We start from the raw sequence: 17,556 nt of genomic DNA, 5'->3' as shown, positions 1-17,556 counted from the left end.
CAACACCAATACCAAATTCTTTCTCAACTCCCCAGATACCTGAAGGAAAAGGCTGCAATCCTACACCCGTTTCCCTATGTGAGTCTCCATGAACTCCGGAAGGGCTAATATTTGCTTGTGTATGTGCAATATTTTGCTGCGAAGGGAGAAAGCACGGAATAATAATTAATTTTCTTTCTTTCCCGAGGCCTGCTCAAGAAAACAAAACAAAAACAGCAACCTCCTCCCCTCAAAACCCAGATGTTCGGAGTTTCTGTCCTCTTTGCAGACAAAGGACCGTAAAGGAGGGATGACACACATCTGCCACCAGAGTTGTTGAGGAATTGCTGGGCTCTGGTGCCACCTTCTAGGATAGACTGGAATTGCAATCTCCCCCCAGGAGGTGCCGCAGTTAGAACCAAACTGTTGAGTTCTGAAGGAAGGGGGCTATTAAATAGGGACAAAGGAAGTTGCCTTATACCAATTCAGAACTTTGGCCCATGTAGCTCAGGGTTGTCTACACTGACTGGGAGTGGCTGTCCAGGGCTTCAGGCAGGGAGTCTCTCCCAGCCCTACCTGGCATTGTCATTGGGGATTGAATGTGGACCTTCTGCATGCAGAACGGGTTCTCTGCCGCTTAGTTATGGTTCTCCCTCAAAACTAAGATACTAGTCCTTATGATTCTAAATAAACAAGCTGTTCCCAGACTCTGGAATGCCCTCCCCAGAGAAGCCAGGCTAGCTCCCTTTATTGCTGTTTTTATTTTTATTTTTTGCCAGTAGGCAAAGTTCCCACAGGCTTTTGGGAACTGGCTGCTTTTAATGAGGTGGATGGTGCTGTGCTGTTTTTATTGGGATGGTCTGTATGTTTTAAATATATCATATCTCTATATATGCCTCTATATATTTAATTAGCTATAGCTATCTCTTTTTCTCTGTGTATATAGATATAGCTTTAATTTTATTAATGTTTAATTGATTTTTAATGATTCCCCCCCCCCCCCATGTTTTTAGCTGTTCTTATTTTAGCTGTAAGCCACCTTGAGTCCCTGTCTGGGGAAAAAGATGGAGTATAAATAAATATAATTGTATAGGCAGTTTATTTATTTATTTATAAGCTGCCTTGTTTTGAGTTGGCTCGTTGGTCCATCTCTTTCAGTACTGCCAACACTGACTGGCAGCATCTCTCCAGGGTTTCATGCAGGGGACATTTCCAGCTCCACCTGGAGATGCCACTAGGCGATTGAACCCGGGACCTTTTGCATGCAAAGCAGATGCTCTACCATTGAGCTACAGCTCTCACATGAAAAAAAGCTCTATTCATAATTCTGAATAAAGGAATGAAGAGTTATTTACAATATATAAAATAATTTTTTTAGCATTTTTGTTTTTTAGTTTGTTAAGCTTTTATTGTATTGTTATGTCTTAGTTTTCTATTGTAAACTGTTTTGATATATATTTTTGTGATATAGTGGTGTATAAATATTTTTTGATTAAATGTGTAAATAAATCACCATAGGCAACTGCCTTCTACTGCCCTGGATCCACATAGCTCAGGATTTCTTACATTGCCTGAGAGGGACTCTTCAGGTTTCAGGCAAGGAATCTCTCCCAGTCTTACCTGGAGAGGCAGTTGAGGATTGAACCTGGGGTGTTCTGCTCCACCACTGAGCTACAGCACCTCCCTTTGGGGTTCTTGATGCCCATTGATTTCCCTTTAATAAAGCCTTTACATAAACATCATGGTTTATGCATTCTCTCTGGACAGGCTCCTATGTCAATTCTTTGTCAAAAAAGTGGTGCCCACACCTGGACTAATCTGATCAGCACCGAATATGAATGAAACTATGGCTTCTCTTGTTCTGGACATGATGCTTGTGTTAACACAGCCTTAAGATTGCATTAGCTTTAGTAACTGCTGCATCACAAGGATGGCTTGTGCTCAGCTTGTCTTTAGATGCTTACATAAATACTTCTGCAGAACCAAATCTCCCCCTTCTTGTATCTCTCTGTGTGATCTGCATGTGTACAGGGCTTTGATTTTGAGTTGATTTATTGCATATTGCAATACACATAAAAAAAGAAATCTCAAAAGTTCTTTACAATATACATATGATAAAACATAACAAAACACAATGCAATAAAATTGCAGTGTCCACACACAAGCCTGAATTGAATAACTGTAACAATAATATCCTATGATTGACAGACATGGCTTTGTTGGTGGTGACACCGCCAGGGTGGTAACCCACCGGCTTTAACCTCTGTCAGGGCCGTTTCAGTGCAAATTCCTCACTTGTGGCATGGCTTCCCTGGTGAGGTGTGCCTGTCTCCAACATTATTGACTTTCAGGAGGAATTTGTAAATGTTCTTCTTTACCCAGGTATTTGATGGCTGAGAAAGACTTTTCTCTGCAGCCCTAAAACAATTGCCTGAGAGAATGAATTCTAGAATCATCTAGTCCAACCCCCTCCAGTGTAGAAATCACACCTAAAGCATCCCTGACAGAAGGCCATCCAACCTCTGCTTAAAAACCCCCAGTGAAGGAGAGTCCACCACCTTCTGAGGGAGTCCATTCCACTGTCAAATGGCTCTCACCCCCCAGAAAGCTATTCCTAAGTTTTAGTCAGAATCCCCTTTCTTCTCATTTGAATCCTTTGGTTTGGGGTCCTACCCTCCAGAACCGGAGAAAACAAGCTTGTTCCGTCTTCCATGGGATGGACCTCCATATATTTGAAGATTGCCCTCATAGCTCCTCTCAGTTTCCTGTTCTTCAGGCTAAATATACCCAGGTCCCTTAACCATTTTTCCTAAGGCTTGGTTTCTGGACCCTTCATCATCTTGGTCACCTTCCTCTACACATGTTCCAGCTTGTCAGTCTCCTTATGTGCCCAGAGATGGACACAGAACTCCAGGTGGGGCCTGACCAAGGCAGAATACAGCAGTCTTATTCCGCCCCTTGATTTGGAGACTAGACTTCTGTTGATGCAGCCTAGTATTGCATGAGTTTGTGTGAGTTGTTTTTTTCCCCTTTCCTTCTTGTCAATAAATATTTCTGCTCCTTTGAAATTGCAATTGGTAACCCCAAAATGAAACTGGAGATTATTCCATGCAACTTTAGGCTCTGTTTCCAACCTGCCTCCCACCCAACCACCTGCCACTCTGAGGACTGGCAGAGGGACATCAAGACATGTTTTGATGTTTTTGAAATCCTTAAAGCCCATCTAGTGATGCTCCTCTTCCCACTTGGCAGATGTCTCTGCTCTGCGCGGAGGATGTTTCCTTTCTCAGAGCAGCTGGTCCTTACATCAGCAATGGAACAAGCCACATATGGCAGAAGCATGTAGGCTGAGCAGTGAAGGCCCCAGAATAAAGCAGAGCTGACGGGGAAAGTCTTCATTTCATTTTGAGTACATGAAAAAATGACAATTAATTTTAAATGGGAACAGGTGGCTCTCCATCAAGATTTTAAAATTGAATTAGGAGGTGCCTACTTTGGTCTGGTTTTGCAAATATCAATGTGGCATGACCATCCTGCTTTCCCAAAGGTCCACACACAAAATCCATTCTTCCTATTCCCTTTCTTTTTGACAATACGCCCCCCGCAAACTCAGCAAAAGAGAGGAAAAAACTCCCTACAATAAGTTTTCACTACCTCCCTGAACATAAGAACACAAGAAGAGTCTGCTGCATCAGGCCAGTGTCCCATCTAGTCCAGCATCCTGTTCTTGCAGTCGCCAACTGGATGTCCCCAATGGGAAGTCCAAAAGCAGGACCTGAGCACAGAAGTACTCTTCCCTTCTGCAGTTTCCAGCTGCTGGCATTCAGAAGCATTGCTGCCTCCAACTGTGGATGAAGAGCATAGTTGTCATAGCAATTGTCAGGCGTCTCCTCCGTGAATTTGTCTAAACCTCTTTTAAAGCCATCTAGCGCTCCCTAGTCCCTGTTCGCTTTGAGAACCATGGCTTCAGTTGATTGGAATAAGCCCTCCCTAGGCAATGCCTAAGCAGCTGAGGGTTTCGTGAGATCTTTAGCAACATTCCAGCTGATCAGGCTTTGTGTTGTTTAAGAGCAAAATGAAACTTGGATCAGTTGGAAAGTTGCTAAAGATGTGAATCGCAAGACAAATTGCAAAATAGTCATTCAGTTGGACTGGGGTGGGAGAGTAAGCTTTAAGAATATAAGGCGAGCCTGGTGGACTGGGCCCATCTATGGTACTCCAGCATCTTGTTGCATCACATGGTGACTGAACAGTTGCCTGTGGGAAACAGGATTTGAGCACAATAACAGAACTTCCCTCCTGTTATTTCCAAAAAACTGGCATTCAGACGCATTGCTGCTTCCAGCTGTGGAGACAGAGCATAGCCATTGTGGCTTGTAGCTACTGGTAGCTTTCTACTAAAACTCTATGAATTTGTCCAATTTTCTTTTAAAGCCATCCAAGTTGGTGGCCATCACTGCCTTCTGCATAAAAAGTGATTTCCATGGTTTAACTATGCACTGTGTGAAGGAATCCATTCTTTTATCTGCTCCCTTCCTTTCCTTTCTATTCTTTCTCTTGAAACATTGGTCACTGACTGACTCTTCCCCTCAAAGAACTTGGGGTCACAGCACCCCAAGATCACTAGAGACTGAAGGGGCTTCCTGTGTCACCCTCTGGCATACGGGGCTCGGCACAGAGCGTCTTCGCGCAAGCAAAGCTTGGACTGATCCATGAGATGACACCAGCTCAGGTGTCTGTCTCATAAATCAAATCTGATGGCATCTGACCAAATAACATTTGCATAATTTGTGCTGTTGGGTGTAAATTATTCAGGACCTGGACTCCATGTTTTAAGTAGGGTATTGACCACACAGGAGCATGTCCCAAGAGGAAGGGGACAAAGATGTTTTGTGGCCTTGAAATCAGGACTGGCGAGGAAACGTGGACGGGGTCAGCTTATACTGTAGCCAGAAGAAGAGACAGGGAAGAGATGATTAGGTAGCTTTATTTATTTATTTAAATTTATGTTTAATAAAAGGAGCCCAGGGTGGCAATCAGGAAGAGATAAGACAATAAAAGAATGCTAAAAAGAATTCCAGTACGGATGCAGACTGTGAAAGATCTCCACTTAAAAGGCTTTTCAAAAGGTCTTCAGTGGTTGCCGAAAAGACAGCAGAGATGGAGCATATCTAACATCCAAGGGCAGGGAGTTCCAAAGGTAGGCAGCACAACACAAAAGGCCTGATTCCTATATTGTGCATAAGGGACATCCTGGGATGATGGCATCTATAGGAGGCCCTCACTTGCAGATTGCTGTGCTTGATCAGCATATCCAGGTCCTAAGCTGAAACAGTGCCTTGAATTTAGCCCAGTTGCTGTTTTGCAGCTAATTTCCATTTTTGCTAGCAGATTGTGTCCCAGATATCATGCTTCCTGCCTCTCTCCCTGCTATGTTATAAATTATAATGATGGCCCAAATCTTGCCTTGCCTGTTAAGGCACCTCTGCCCTTGATTCCTCCCTGCACCTGTGTGTTTATCAGCATGATGAGAGGAGGATACCTGTGGAAATGGAGGAAGAATCAAATGGCAACCCTCCAGTCCATACTTGAGGTAGCTGCCTCATCTCATGAGCCAATTCATGTCACATTTCACCAACCTCAGCTTTCACCAATAAAGAGAGAGAGAGAGAGAGAGAGAGAGAGAGAGAGAGAGAGAGAGAGAGAGGTAATTTTCACCTCAGGTCATATTTATTACTGGTCTTATCTGTCCTCATAATCAGGATTAGTGTCCTTGTGCAAAGTGATGCCAAACTAATTGCCATTAAACTGAATTGGACAGGTGAAGCGCATAAGAGGCATTGACCAGTGGAGGGGTGTGTCTCTGTGTGTATCTCTCTGTATGTGGAGAGGGTCCAAGGTTAGCTTATGAACAAGAAGCCATCCATTTCATTTGCTTGGCTTGTATAGTCACACTTTGGCACCATTTGGAGAGGATCCAAATGTCAGGGTTCATAGTTCATGCTAAGTACAAACCCCATGTTTGATATATCAATTAACACTTCTTTTGTTTTGTTTTGTTTTTTTTGTTGCTGCAAAACGCTGCAGAAAAAAAATCCTGCAAAACTTTGGTGCCAGTTTGGAGAGGATCCCAAATTTGGGGGGTTCATAGTTAATTTTCCTGATCCACACATGGCCTCCATCTGTTTTGCTCTTTTACGGCCAGGTGGCAAGGAATAACATGTGACATGATTACCCCCCCCCCCCCCCCGATTTGAGCCACAGGCATTGCTGGAATTGATTGAGCAGCAAAAATATGGAGCTGGTTGGCCTGATCTGTGGCAGAGAGGCAAGATCTGAACTCATTCCACCACAATCCAATTTGCAACTTGCCCATTTGAATTATTGCCCCTGGGTTAAGGGCTCGTCCACACTTCCACTTGTCCAGTCGCTTTACTTTGGGAAAACCCACTCTTTATCACTGAATTAGAGCATACGCCTGTTGGATTTTCCATGGATTGATTCAGTCGTAAACAGTGGATTTTCCTGGAAAGTAGTGGGGCAAACAGAAGAAACCACTCAGACCTGTGGCTAGAAAGCATGGGACAAGCAAAAAACCCTCTCAGCCCCATGCTTTCTAGGGGCAGGACAAGCAGAGAGGTGGATGAGACCCAAGTCACTCTGGCTTCTTTTAGGGCCACCAGGAGCATGAAGGCATCAAGAGGTCCCTCTTCTAACATTGGTCAGGGATCTTGATGCCCTTCAGATGTTGCTGGACTCAGTCATCATGTCAAATGACCAGGCATGATGGGAGCTGTGGGGAGGGCCACAGAGTCCAGCCCTTTTTTCCACTGCTCAATCCTGCATGGATGAGACCCTCTTTCACAACATCAGGGACCTGGTTCCATGCTGCTTAACAAAGTGGGAGTGCTCGACACAATCCTGTGCATGCCAAGATGAGGCTGGAGATCTCAGTACCCAGCTGCTCTGGGTTCTAGGGTCCTCTCTCTCTCTCTCTCTCTCTCTCTCTCTCTCTCTATATATATATATATATATATATATATATATATATATATATAATCTGGGGCAACTTTTGAAGGGAAGTGGATTTCCCCACAAGAGTGGACCTTCTTCAATATGAGCTTCCAGAGCTTTTCATCAACACAAATGAGTGAATTGTGTTTATTGTATTAGTCCATAGACCATAGCAGAATAGAAGAAAATACCAAGACTTTAATAAAAGTGTGGAGTCACAACTGAAATTATATCTATCTATCTATCTATCTATCTATCTATCTATCTATCTATCTACTTACCTACACTCAAGATAAACAGAACTTTGCTTATAAAACACATACACTTCTTTCTAGTCCATGGCTGAATCTTGTGTCTATTCTGTCCTTCCCTCTCTTGGACTGTTGGTGATGAAGGGAGGAGGCTCTTTGGCTGGCTCTTTGGTAGACACAACACCTGACCCTGGGCTGGTTTTGGTGCATAAAGCCCCATGGAGCTTGGGACTAGGATGCCAGAATGATTGTCTCACCCCTTACACACCCAGTCAATTACTGTGCTCTGTGGGAGAGGGCCTCCTGCAAATGCCATCTTATGAAAAGGTCTGTTCTGCACAGTGAAAGGAATCAGTTCCTTGGCATTGCTGTACCTTCCCTTTGGAACTCACTTCCCTTTGGTATTAGACAAGCGCTGTTTTTGGCATCCACTGAATACCTTCCTCTTCCAACAAGCCTTTGAAATGGAGATCTTTCCCAGTCTGCATCTGCACTATAATTGTTCTAAAGATGTTTATTATGATTTTATTGCCTGTTCTTTGCCACTCTGGGCTCCTTCGAGTGGAAAGGCAGGGATATAAGCAGAGTGGAAGGAAAGGAGAACCTTTTTCTGCCTCCCCTCTTCCAGCTACTCCCTGAAGACTGGATAAGAGACCCTCTTAAGAATATTAGGGGGGTAGGTAAGGGAAGGACTAAACCATGTGAAAAGTGAACATAATATTTTAGCTGCAGTTCATTCATTTTCAGCTTTGTATTCTTGTTATAAAAAGTGTGCCTAGACATTCCGTTGTTGCACCCATAACCTAGGATTAAAGTGCCATTTAGCTCCTAGCTTTCATATCTCAGTTTCTAACACTGGATATAAGTTAAGAAATTAAGGAGACAGAGAGAGAGAGAGAGAGAGAGAGAGAGAGAGAGAGAGAGAGAGAGAGAGACGCAGTGGACATGCTTAATTTAGGCTCATTCCTTTTCATGAGTCTACTCTGAGTATAGCTGGTAACACAGTCTGAATCCAACACTAGAGGAGAGTGTGCACCCAAAATGCTTATGTTATTGTTATAAGTTTTGAGGGGGCAAGGATCTCCTAAACTCCTGGGTGCCAGATCTTCCCCAATAATTCTTGGATTTCGTAAAAGTTGGAATTAATCAAGGTTTGATTAAACTGTACCAGACTTGGAAATCCCTAGACCCTGCTAGTGCTAATGACCCAGGCCAGCCTAGCAGAGCTCAATGAGTGAGGACACCATGCCCTGAACTCTGGGTAATTAGCAAAAGACAATACCAGAGATGGGTGGGGAAAGTTTCCTGGGATACAGTGGGCGATGAGGTAAGCAATATAGGAAAAGAAGTGTTCCTTTTGCAAGCAGGAGGGGGCCCCAGAGAATGAAGTCAGGCAGTCTGTTTTATACTGCAGAAAGGGTCAGACATGATGTTTGGGGTCTCTTGGAATCTGAGGGTACAGCAATGGGAGAAACAGGACCAGTGCCGGATTTACGTATAAGCTGAACAAGCTATAGCTTAGGGCCCCACTCTCTTGGAGTCCCCCCAAAAATTTAAAGGAAAAAAAAAACCTGGATGTACATTTCCAAAATATAAGATAAAAAACAAATAAAATAAAATCTACACACAGCAACAGTGTTTTGTGTTGTGTAGTCTCCTATCTGTTATGTGCAAATGGCTTTAGATACCTTAGGTTCATAAATTACCATATAGGTAGTATATTCAACACAAAAAACAGCGACAATTTGTTGTTGACAAAGGACAGCTGGACATATAAAGGGCCCCATTACCTTCAGTAGCTTAGGGCCTCATCAAACCTAAATCTGGCCCTGCTTGCAAGAAATGGCAGGGGTTGGGAATAAAGTTATGACTGGAGAAATGAGAAATGGAATGAAATAGTTTGATTCAGGGGAACGGGTGGCAAAATAAAGCAAAGGCCCCAAAACACATCCTACCATAATTCCAATTACAGGTATCTGAAGAAGTGTGCATGCATGCACACAAAAGCTCATACCAAGAACAAACTTAGTTGGTCTCTAAGGTGCTACTGGAAGGAATTTTTTATTTTGTTTTTCCTACCATAATTGAGCACTATAAAGATTATTAATGAATGCAAAGTGATCTGCACACAGATTGCTAAGTGCTACTCTTTCCTGACATGTCTAGTGCATCGTCTCAGTTTATAGGTTCCCCACACCTCATATGAGAACAGGTTGGAATAAAGCAATCAAAAGCATGAAAAGACCCAGCTCATTCATGGACTTGCTATGAATGGACAAATCTAGAATGTAAAAAGCTGCCTTATACTGAGTCAGGTCGCTGTTTCATCCAGCTCAGTATTGTCTACACTGACTGGCAGTATCTGTCCAGGGCTTCAGCAGGGGACATTCGCAGCCCTACCTGGAGATGCCACTGGGGATTAAATCTGGGACTTTCTGCATGCAAAGCAGGTGCTCTACCTCTGAGCTATGGCCCTTGACCACCAAATTAAAGAAGATTCTGTTCCACCTAGTTCTGAATTAAGCTGAATTAAGTAGGAAGGAAGGAAGCTGCCTGATACCGAGTCAAACCCCAGGTCCATCTAGCTCAACTCTGCCTACAGTGACTGGCAGCAGCTCTCCGGGGGTTCAGGCAGGGAACATTCCCAGCCTCACTTGGAGGTGCCATAAGGGATTGAATCTGCATGCAGAACAGGTGCTCTACGAGAGAGCTGTGGCCCTTAGCTTGGAATGAATAGCTGAATTAAATAGGAACCTTGAAAAAATGCCTTAGGCAGAGTCAGACCATTGTTTTGTCTAGCTAAGTACTCTTGATAGGCTGTAGCTCTCCAGGGTTTTATTTCCGTAGCCTTAGCTGCATGTTATCAGGGATTGAACCTGGTTCCTTTCATCGTTGTTGCTTTTTAAATAAGTGTTTATTAAGGCTTTTTGTATTACAATAAGATAAAAGAAACAAATCTAAATAAAAACAAAAATGGGGGGAGGGGAGAGAGAAAAGGAAACACAAAAATAGGAAAATATAAAGGATTTCCAATTTTCCACCTGTCAGTTATATAAAAGAAATTATTCAAAATATTCACTCTAGAATGACACCCAATCGATCAACTTTCTGTTAGGCAATATTTTCCTAGTCTTCAGACCCAGACAGATTCCCTTTCACACAAAACAGATTTTCCTTTTTATACATTAAAGTCCAAAAATATATTTATAATAATAATTATTAATAAATGCCAGCAATAGATTTTCTCTAATCAAGTCAAGTCCTTCTAGCCTTGTCCACACGAGTCCCTCCGCGGTGATAATATATTAAATAATATTCCACAGTTCTTTACTTATTATGTATTAATTAGCTTGCACCCAAATCTGTATCTTCCATTCCTATTTCCTGTTGTATTTGCAGTGGTTTTACATCTTGATTTCAAAAATTATCCCTTCCATTTATGCTTCTTTCATTATGTTTTCCAAGAAAAGTGCCAGAAGTTTCATAGCTTTCCCCTCTGAATTCACTCCAAGTTGTACACAGAGTCCTTTCCCTCTCAACTCTATCTCTGCCAGCTCAGAATGTCTGTCTCTCCATCTCTCCATTCATGGCTCCATTCCACTCCTCCAACATCACAACTCCGCCATTTGGCTGTTCCGTTCCTCGAGACACCTGTGTGAAGGACTTTTCCATTTCACCATCTGTTGCCTCCAACTCTACCACCTCACCCTCCTAATTTAGCAATCCTTCATCCATATTGTTCTCCAAAGTTTCTGAGTCCTCTTTAATTCCGCTTCCCATTTCATCCTTCTCTGGTCTGCTTTCATTCACCATTTTATCAGAGACATCTGGTTGGCCATTGTGGGAACAGGAAGCTGGACTAGATGGTCCATTGGCCTGATCAAGCAACAGTGCTCTTCTTATGCTCTTATGAGCTGATCTTCCTACTCTACTCAGGCATGTGCTGTAGACTCTAGGGGGTGGAGGTGTCATCAGCCTCCTCAATATTCCTTAGCAGGGGCCTCAGTCCCCCAAATACTGAGAGGGCGGAGAAGGCCAAATTGCCAAGCTGAGCACAGCGTAGCATCAATGGAAGGCTGCAACTGCCTGCACAGTGTCAGATGCAAGGTTGCACCTGTTTGTGCAACATCTCCTGACACTAGTGGAAGGCTGAACTGGCCCGCACAGTGTTGGGAGATGCTGCACAGGCTTGTGTGACCTTGTGTTAGGCCGTGCCAGCCCCTGCAGCATCTTCTGACACCATGGGGACCAGTGAGGCCTAGTGGAAGGCTGCACCAGCTTGTGTGGTGTCTCCCTATACAACACAGGCTGGTGCAGCTTTCTGCTAGGATGCGCCGGTCTGGCCTGAATAGTGTTGGGAGACATGTATGTATGATGTCACATGAGCACAACGTGCATCAACCCCCTCCCCCAATCTTTGGGTCAACCTGGTGCCTTTGCTATGCTATTGCAATGTCTGTTCCATTGGCTCTGAAAGCAGAATGCATATTGTTGCATTTAGCCATGAACATTGTTTTTCTGAGCCACCGTGAACAAACACAAACCTTTCCCCATGGACCAAAACATTATAACTCCTTAAAGGTCAACGATGCCTTTTCAGCAGGGATGGGGAGACAGTGGCCAGGAGGAGAAAGAGAGAGGCCAGGAGAAGGAATTGGAAACGTAGATTTGGCACAGAAATATAAATGAGATCGTGCAGGCAATGGGGACTGGGTGGAGTCTGGAACAAAACCATTAGTGAGGACTGTGTGTGTCAGGTGAGCAAGATTAATGGAAACCTGAAACCCCTGCAGAGTCCAGGAATTAGAAACTGGGCTAGGTGGGGAAAGAGAAAGAGCTTCAATTTGAACAACCCAGGAAGATTCCATTGCAGAAATCAAAGAGTATTAAGTTAGCAAAGCAAGGAGCAGGAACATAGGACCCTTGGTCCATCAAGCTCAGAATTGTCAACATTGAATGGCAGCATCTCAGCAGGGTTTCAGGCAGAGAAAATTCCTGATGCTACCAGGAGATGCCAGGGGTTTAATCTGGAATCTTCTGCATGCAAAGCAGATGCTCTGTTACTGAGCTACCGAACATAGGAAAGCTGTCTTATACTGAGTTAGATCATTGGTACATCTAGCTCAGCGTGGGGTCCACACTGAGTGGGCACAGCTCTGCAGGGTTTCAAGTTGGAGCCTTTCCCCAGCCCTTTGTAGAGATGCAATTGGGGCAATTGCCATCTGGGAGTTTCTTCACACAAAGCAGTTTCTCTACCATTACCTCTATAAAGCAAGATTCAAGTCCTCAGTGTTCTGAACAAAGGGCGAGATTACAATAGAATTTAGAAAGTTGCCGTACCATCCATCTATCTATCTTCCTATACCCTTATATTCACCAGGGTTTAACTGGGAACCTGGAGAAGCTTTAGCAGTGTCCAGTCAGATGTATGGCCAGAAATGTGTGTGAGAGAAATATTTCCTCCAGAAGTGAGCTCCCAACACCGCCCTGCTGCTTCTAACTTGGAACTGTGGAAGTGGAAATATTTCCACAGCCCTCACCTCATGTCCAACAACCAACTACATCAGACAGGCACCTTTGCTATTCTTCTGGAAGCCCACACAACCATGGCTTCCAATCCATTTCACAATATTCACATAATAAATCTAGGCTAGGTTTGAGATGCTTGTATTGGTGTATAAAGCCTTTTGCAGATTTCCAAAAAAGATCACATCATCCCTCATATATGCTCACTTGACTGCTGTGATGGGTAGAACTGTCACTGTGACAAGTGCCACATAATAACCATTGTGCATTTGTAAGGAATTGATATTTTAATGTTGCAGCACCTACACTTTGGAACTCCCTGCCTATTGAAAATGGGCAGGCATCTTCACCTTCTCTTTTTGGCACCTGCTAAAAGCATTTGTGTTTAGACAAACCTACTTGGATGTTTAGAAAGTTGCTCTGAGTTTTAATCTGATTTTACCCTACTGCTATTTTAACTCTTTGGAAGTCTTAAATTACTGTTAATTTTTCTTATTGATAATTTTATTCGCCTATATTTTTTTTGTAAACTACGTTGAGGTTTTTTAAAAAAAACATTAAGCAATGCATACATTTCATGAAACAAACAAATAAAAACCCCCTACATCTCCAACCCCTGTGTTGTGCAGGAGAAGGCACCCTGCAGACAACGTCCTGTCAGGAGGTTTGCAGGATGCTGGAAGTGGGCCTGCGATGGAAATGGAGCAGTGCAAGCCAGGTAAATGAAACCAACACATTCAGAGACGTTCTTTCCAATGCCATCATTATCACAGCAGCACTTTTCTGGCAAAGAGTGCACAGAGGACCAGGAAACACCCTCCTCCAAATCTCACCTCAGCCATAAATTCATTTTGGCCTATCTGCCAACCCCCTCTCTCCATTCAGCCTGCATTGTAGGGGATAAGTAACAACAATACTGAACTGCCTCTCAGAGTTGTTATGTAAGGATGACTGAATCCCTGTAACATGCTTTCAGTACCGTAAACTGTGGTGCAACTTGTAGTCATAATCAGTGATGTTCTGGTTTGGAAATAATAACAACATTAATATTAATCTCTGGATATGCATTTATCAAATCATAATTCATTTAATAGGAAGCTAGGAAGCTGCTTTGTGCAGAGTACTAACATTGGTCCATGTAGCTCAGTATTGTCTACACTGACTGGCAGCAGAAGCTCTCCAGGACTTCAGGCAACACCACCTGGAGATGCCATTGGACGTTGAACGTGGGACCTTCTGCATGCAAAGAAGATGCTCTGCCATTAAGCTATGGCCCTTTCCCTAAACAAAAAGTAACAACCTAGTCCTCATTGTTCTGAATAAATAGGAATGGGGGAACCTTCTGCATGCAACACAGATGCTCTGCCATTGAGCTGTGTGGCCCTCTCTCCCCATAAATTAAGATTCATGGTTCTGAGTAAAGGCCTAATTTGAATAGGAACACAGAAGGCTGCCTTGTACTGAGTCAGACACTGACTGGCAGCTCCTCCTCCTCAGGGTTTCAGGCAGAGAACATTCTCATCTCCACCTGGAGATGCCATTGGGGATTGAAGCTGGGACCTTCTGCATGCAAAGCAGGTGCTCAGCCACTTGACTCATGGCCCTTCCCCAATTAAGCATGGTGTGTGTGTGTGTGTGTGTGTGTGTGTGTGTGTGTGTGTAATAACTGATTTCTTATTTTTGTCACTACCACCAGTCTCAGGACACAGGAGACAAGCCATGCCCTTTCTGCCACCCGGTTCACCCACCACCCTCCATCTCTGGGGTATGTGCAATAAACCTGAGAGTGATGCTGAGTGAAGACTGTCCCCGTCTCATTGGTCCTCCTCATATACTTTTCCACCTGCATCTCCCCTCACTATTCCTGTGTCCAGATGCAGAATGCAAGGACGTGTTCCCCTCCCTCTCTCCCTGACAAATACCTCCATTGTCCTTGACCAAAAAGATGGGGGGGGATCAGTGTGGGGAGAACAGGTGCCTCCAATCATAAATGCAATTTGGAGGAGTATGGGCTGCACTGGAGGTATGCGGGTGCTGGGTGGGGAAGAGGCATCAGCTACCAGTTTGAGACACCCCATGAAAGAAATGCCTCCCCTATTAATCTATGGGGGTAGGTGGGAGATAGAGAATTGTACCATTCAGCAAGGATACTTTGACACAGTGTTGTCTCAGCACATTAACAGACCAGCTGCTCTTTGTCAATTTCAGGGCAAGTCTTTCCCGTTTCACCCTTGCCTTTGTCCAACCCTGGGACATGCGCAGTTTCCCTTAATAGGCATGATCACCCCCCCCCTCTCCACACACTCACACCGAAATTTTGGTTGCCAGGTGCAAGCCTTCTTCAGCCTCCCCCCAAAAGCCAGACCTCCCCACTCCCAAACCCTCTCTCCCAATCCCTGATTTATTTATTTTTAACCACATCCTTCTAACATCCACCCAGTCAGCCACCAGTCCTCTGTATTATTAACAGACCTGTGTTGGAAGCAGTTTTAAAGATGCGCTCTCTTCAATACATTTCAGGTTCAAAGGAAACCAGGCAGGGAAACAAGGGAAGGAATGGAAAAGGCAGGAAAATGTCAGGATTCCCTCCCCCCCCCCGCATAGAGCAGAGAACAGGGATTCTTTAAGACAGGGTACTTTTATTCCTATTAACTGCCTTCCTTTCTCTCTTTAGACACAGCTTGGATGCAAAATATCCAGAGGACTTCTCACCATCCCCTCTCCCCAACACGGGATGGAAAAAACGGGCTGAAGAAAGTCACCTTTTTCTCCCTTGCAGACTCATTTACCTGATTGGGAGAGGGGAAAGTGAAGGTGGAGGAGGGGCTCCCACACTCTTCCAGCAAGAAATATCCAAGTGGCGTTTAAATACCACTCTCTACAAATCCCAACACCCTCCACTTCCTTTGATTTTCTTGAAAGGGTAGGAAAAGACACAGGTTGTAGAATCTGAACTTGGAAGCATATATATTCAGAAGAATTGCAGGGGGTTGGAGCAGAAAACCCCTTGGGTCCCTTCCAACTCTACAATTCTTGAAATCTATGAAATAATAGATATTCTGAGGTCTGCAGCTCTTTTTCAGTTTCAAGTCTTGGATGCCCATCTCCTCCTGGCTGATCCTCTATCTAAGTAACTTGAGAAGTGTCGGCCAGGCCAGATTTCCTTTAAAGGCTTCCCCTAGAAGCAACGCCCCCATTTCCCCACTCCCTCCCTTCCTCCCTAGCGTCCCACCTGCTCCGCACCACTCCCAAGCTTGTGGGTGGTGGGGGAAGCACCCAGGACCCGTCTTCAGAACATTGGATAGCTCCTGCCACTGCCGACCTCAGTCTCCTCTCTTTCCCACTCTTTCGCCCCAAACGAAAAGTACGAAAGCACAACAGAAAAAGGGACTCTGCCCTTTGGGGCAGGACCTCAACTTTTAATTGAAGTTGCAGCTTGTGTGTGCGCGCGGGGGAGCATTCAGGCATGTGTTCTTCAAAGATGCAGCGGTTCTCCACAAACGAAATACATCAGCCTTAGACAACCCCACCCTCTCCAGTCCAATTTTAGCACCCCCCCAGGAGAAAATAATGACCTTTAATGGCATGATGGTTTGGAAATGTGGGGTGAGGGGAAACGGTGGAGAGGGGACAGCTGAAAAGCTTCTGTGCTTGTGTGTGTGTGTGTGTGTGTGCGCGTGTGTGTGTGTGTGTAGTGGTGTTGGTTGTGTATGGCATTAATGGGAGGGGGAAGGAAGGATGGGGTGACGTTAGGGTGAAAGGCACCTACTTGGGTGAGTTCTGTGCCCATCAGGAGGAGGAAGAGGAGGCTGAGGAGCTTGCTGGCGGGTCGCATGGCTCTTGCGGGGGGCTCCAGGCTCGGGCATAGACTGAGCCGCCTCGTCCTCGGGGCTTGGTGGGGTGGGGGTCTCTTCCTTCCTGCTGCCGCCGCCTCTTCAGCTCCCGGATTCCGTCGCAGCCCGTTGCAAAGGATGCTTCGCTGCCTCTCTTGAGGAGGTTCAGCACCACCCTGGGAAGGGACAGCGACCAGCTTCAGCGGCCCCGGGCATCTTCCTCTATTTCTGGCAATGCGCCCCCCAGTTCCCCTCTATCTCTCGTCCTCTCAGAGCTGTTTCCTTTCCCGGTCTCTGGTTATATGATTCCCCCCCACTGGGTGTTTCAATGGCTCCCCTGATCGGAAAAGCATCGGAGAGGAAGGATTTGAAGCCAACCCCAAAGGATGGTGTGTCTTTCTCCTTTCTCTCTCCTGCCAAAAGTTTGCCTTGGAAAAAAAGCGGGGGGGTTGAGGAGGAAGGAGGAAAGAAGGGGGGGCTAAAGTAAGGATTAAAAATAAGAAAAAGAGAGAAAGAGAGGAAGCTTTGCAAGGCACTGACTGGGAGGGGGGGCTGTCGGAGCAGGATGTGACATCAGCCAAGGCGGGGTGAATTTGACTAAACAGAGGGAAAGTGAGGCTGGATCGGGTGGGTGGATGCATTGGGAGGGAGGGGAAGGGGGCTGACCAGGGGTCCAGGGTGTTTGGAAAGACTTCCCCTCCCCTCAGATCGAGAACAGCTCTCTATGGTCAGACCTCCACTTCTGAAGATGCACCCCAGCTCTATATGGGAAAACGTAGCCCCTCCTCTAAACCTCCCGTTTCAACTACTACGCTTCATCACCTCCCCACCCCAATATTCCCACGGATGGGGGAATTCAGGGGCAGATCCACGCGTTCAGTGAACCTTTACTGGAGATAAATAGGGAAATATTGGGTGCTCCCCCCCTCCAATAATGACAACTGCTTTGCTTT

General features: G+C 45.0%; 1 protein-coding gene across 1 annotated transcript in view; it reads right to left on the bottom strand.

The window, feature by feature from the left end:
* OLFM1 (olfactomedin 1) overlaps positions 1-17,172 on the bottom strand; it is a 44,038-nt gene extending 26,866 nt beyond the window's left edge. The window contains exon 1 of the mRNA XM_033137102.1: positions 16,540-17,172. Coding sequence (XP_032992993.1) covers positions 16,540-16,605 — 66 coding nt within the window. The 5' untranslated portion in view covers positions 16,606-17,172. The remainder of the gene's footprint in view (positions 1-16,539) is intronic.
* Positions 17,173-17,556: the final 384 nt, after the last annotated feature.

Source organism: Lacerta agilis, chromosome Z, assembly GCF_009819535.1.
Source record: "Lacerta agilis isolate rLacAgi1 chromosome Z, rLacAgi1.pri, whole genome shotgun sequence".
Classification (NCBI taxonomy): domain Eukaryota; kingdom Metazoa; phylum Chordata; class Lepidosauria; order Squamata; family Lacertidae; genus Lacerta; species Lacerta agilis.
Note: the sequence above shows the minus strand (reverse complement) of the source record. Positions and strands in the feature narration are given on the sequence as shown.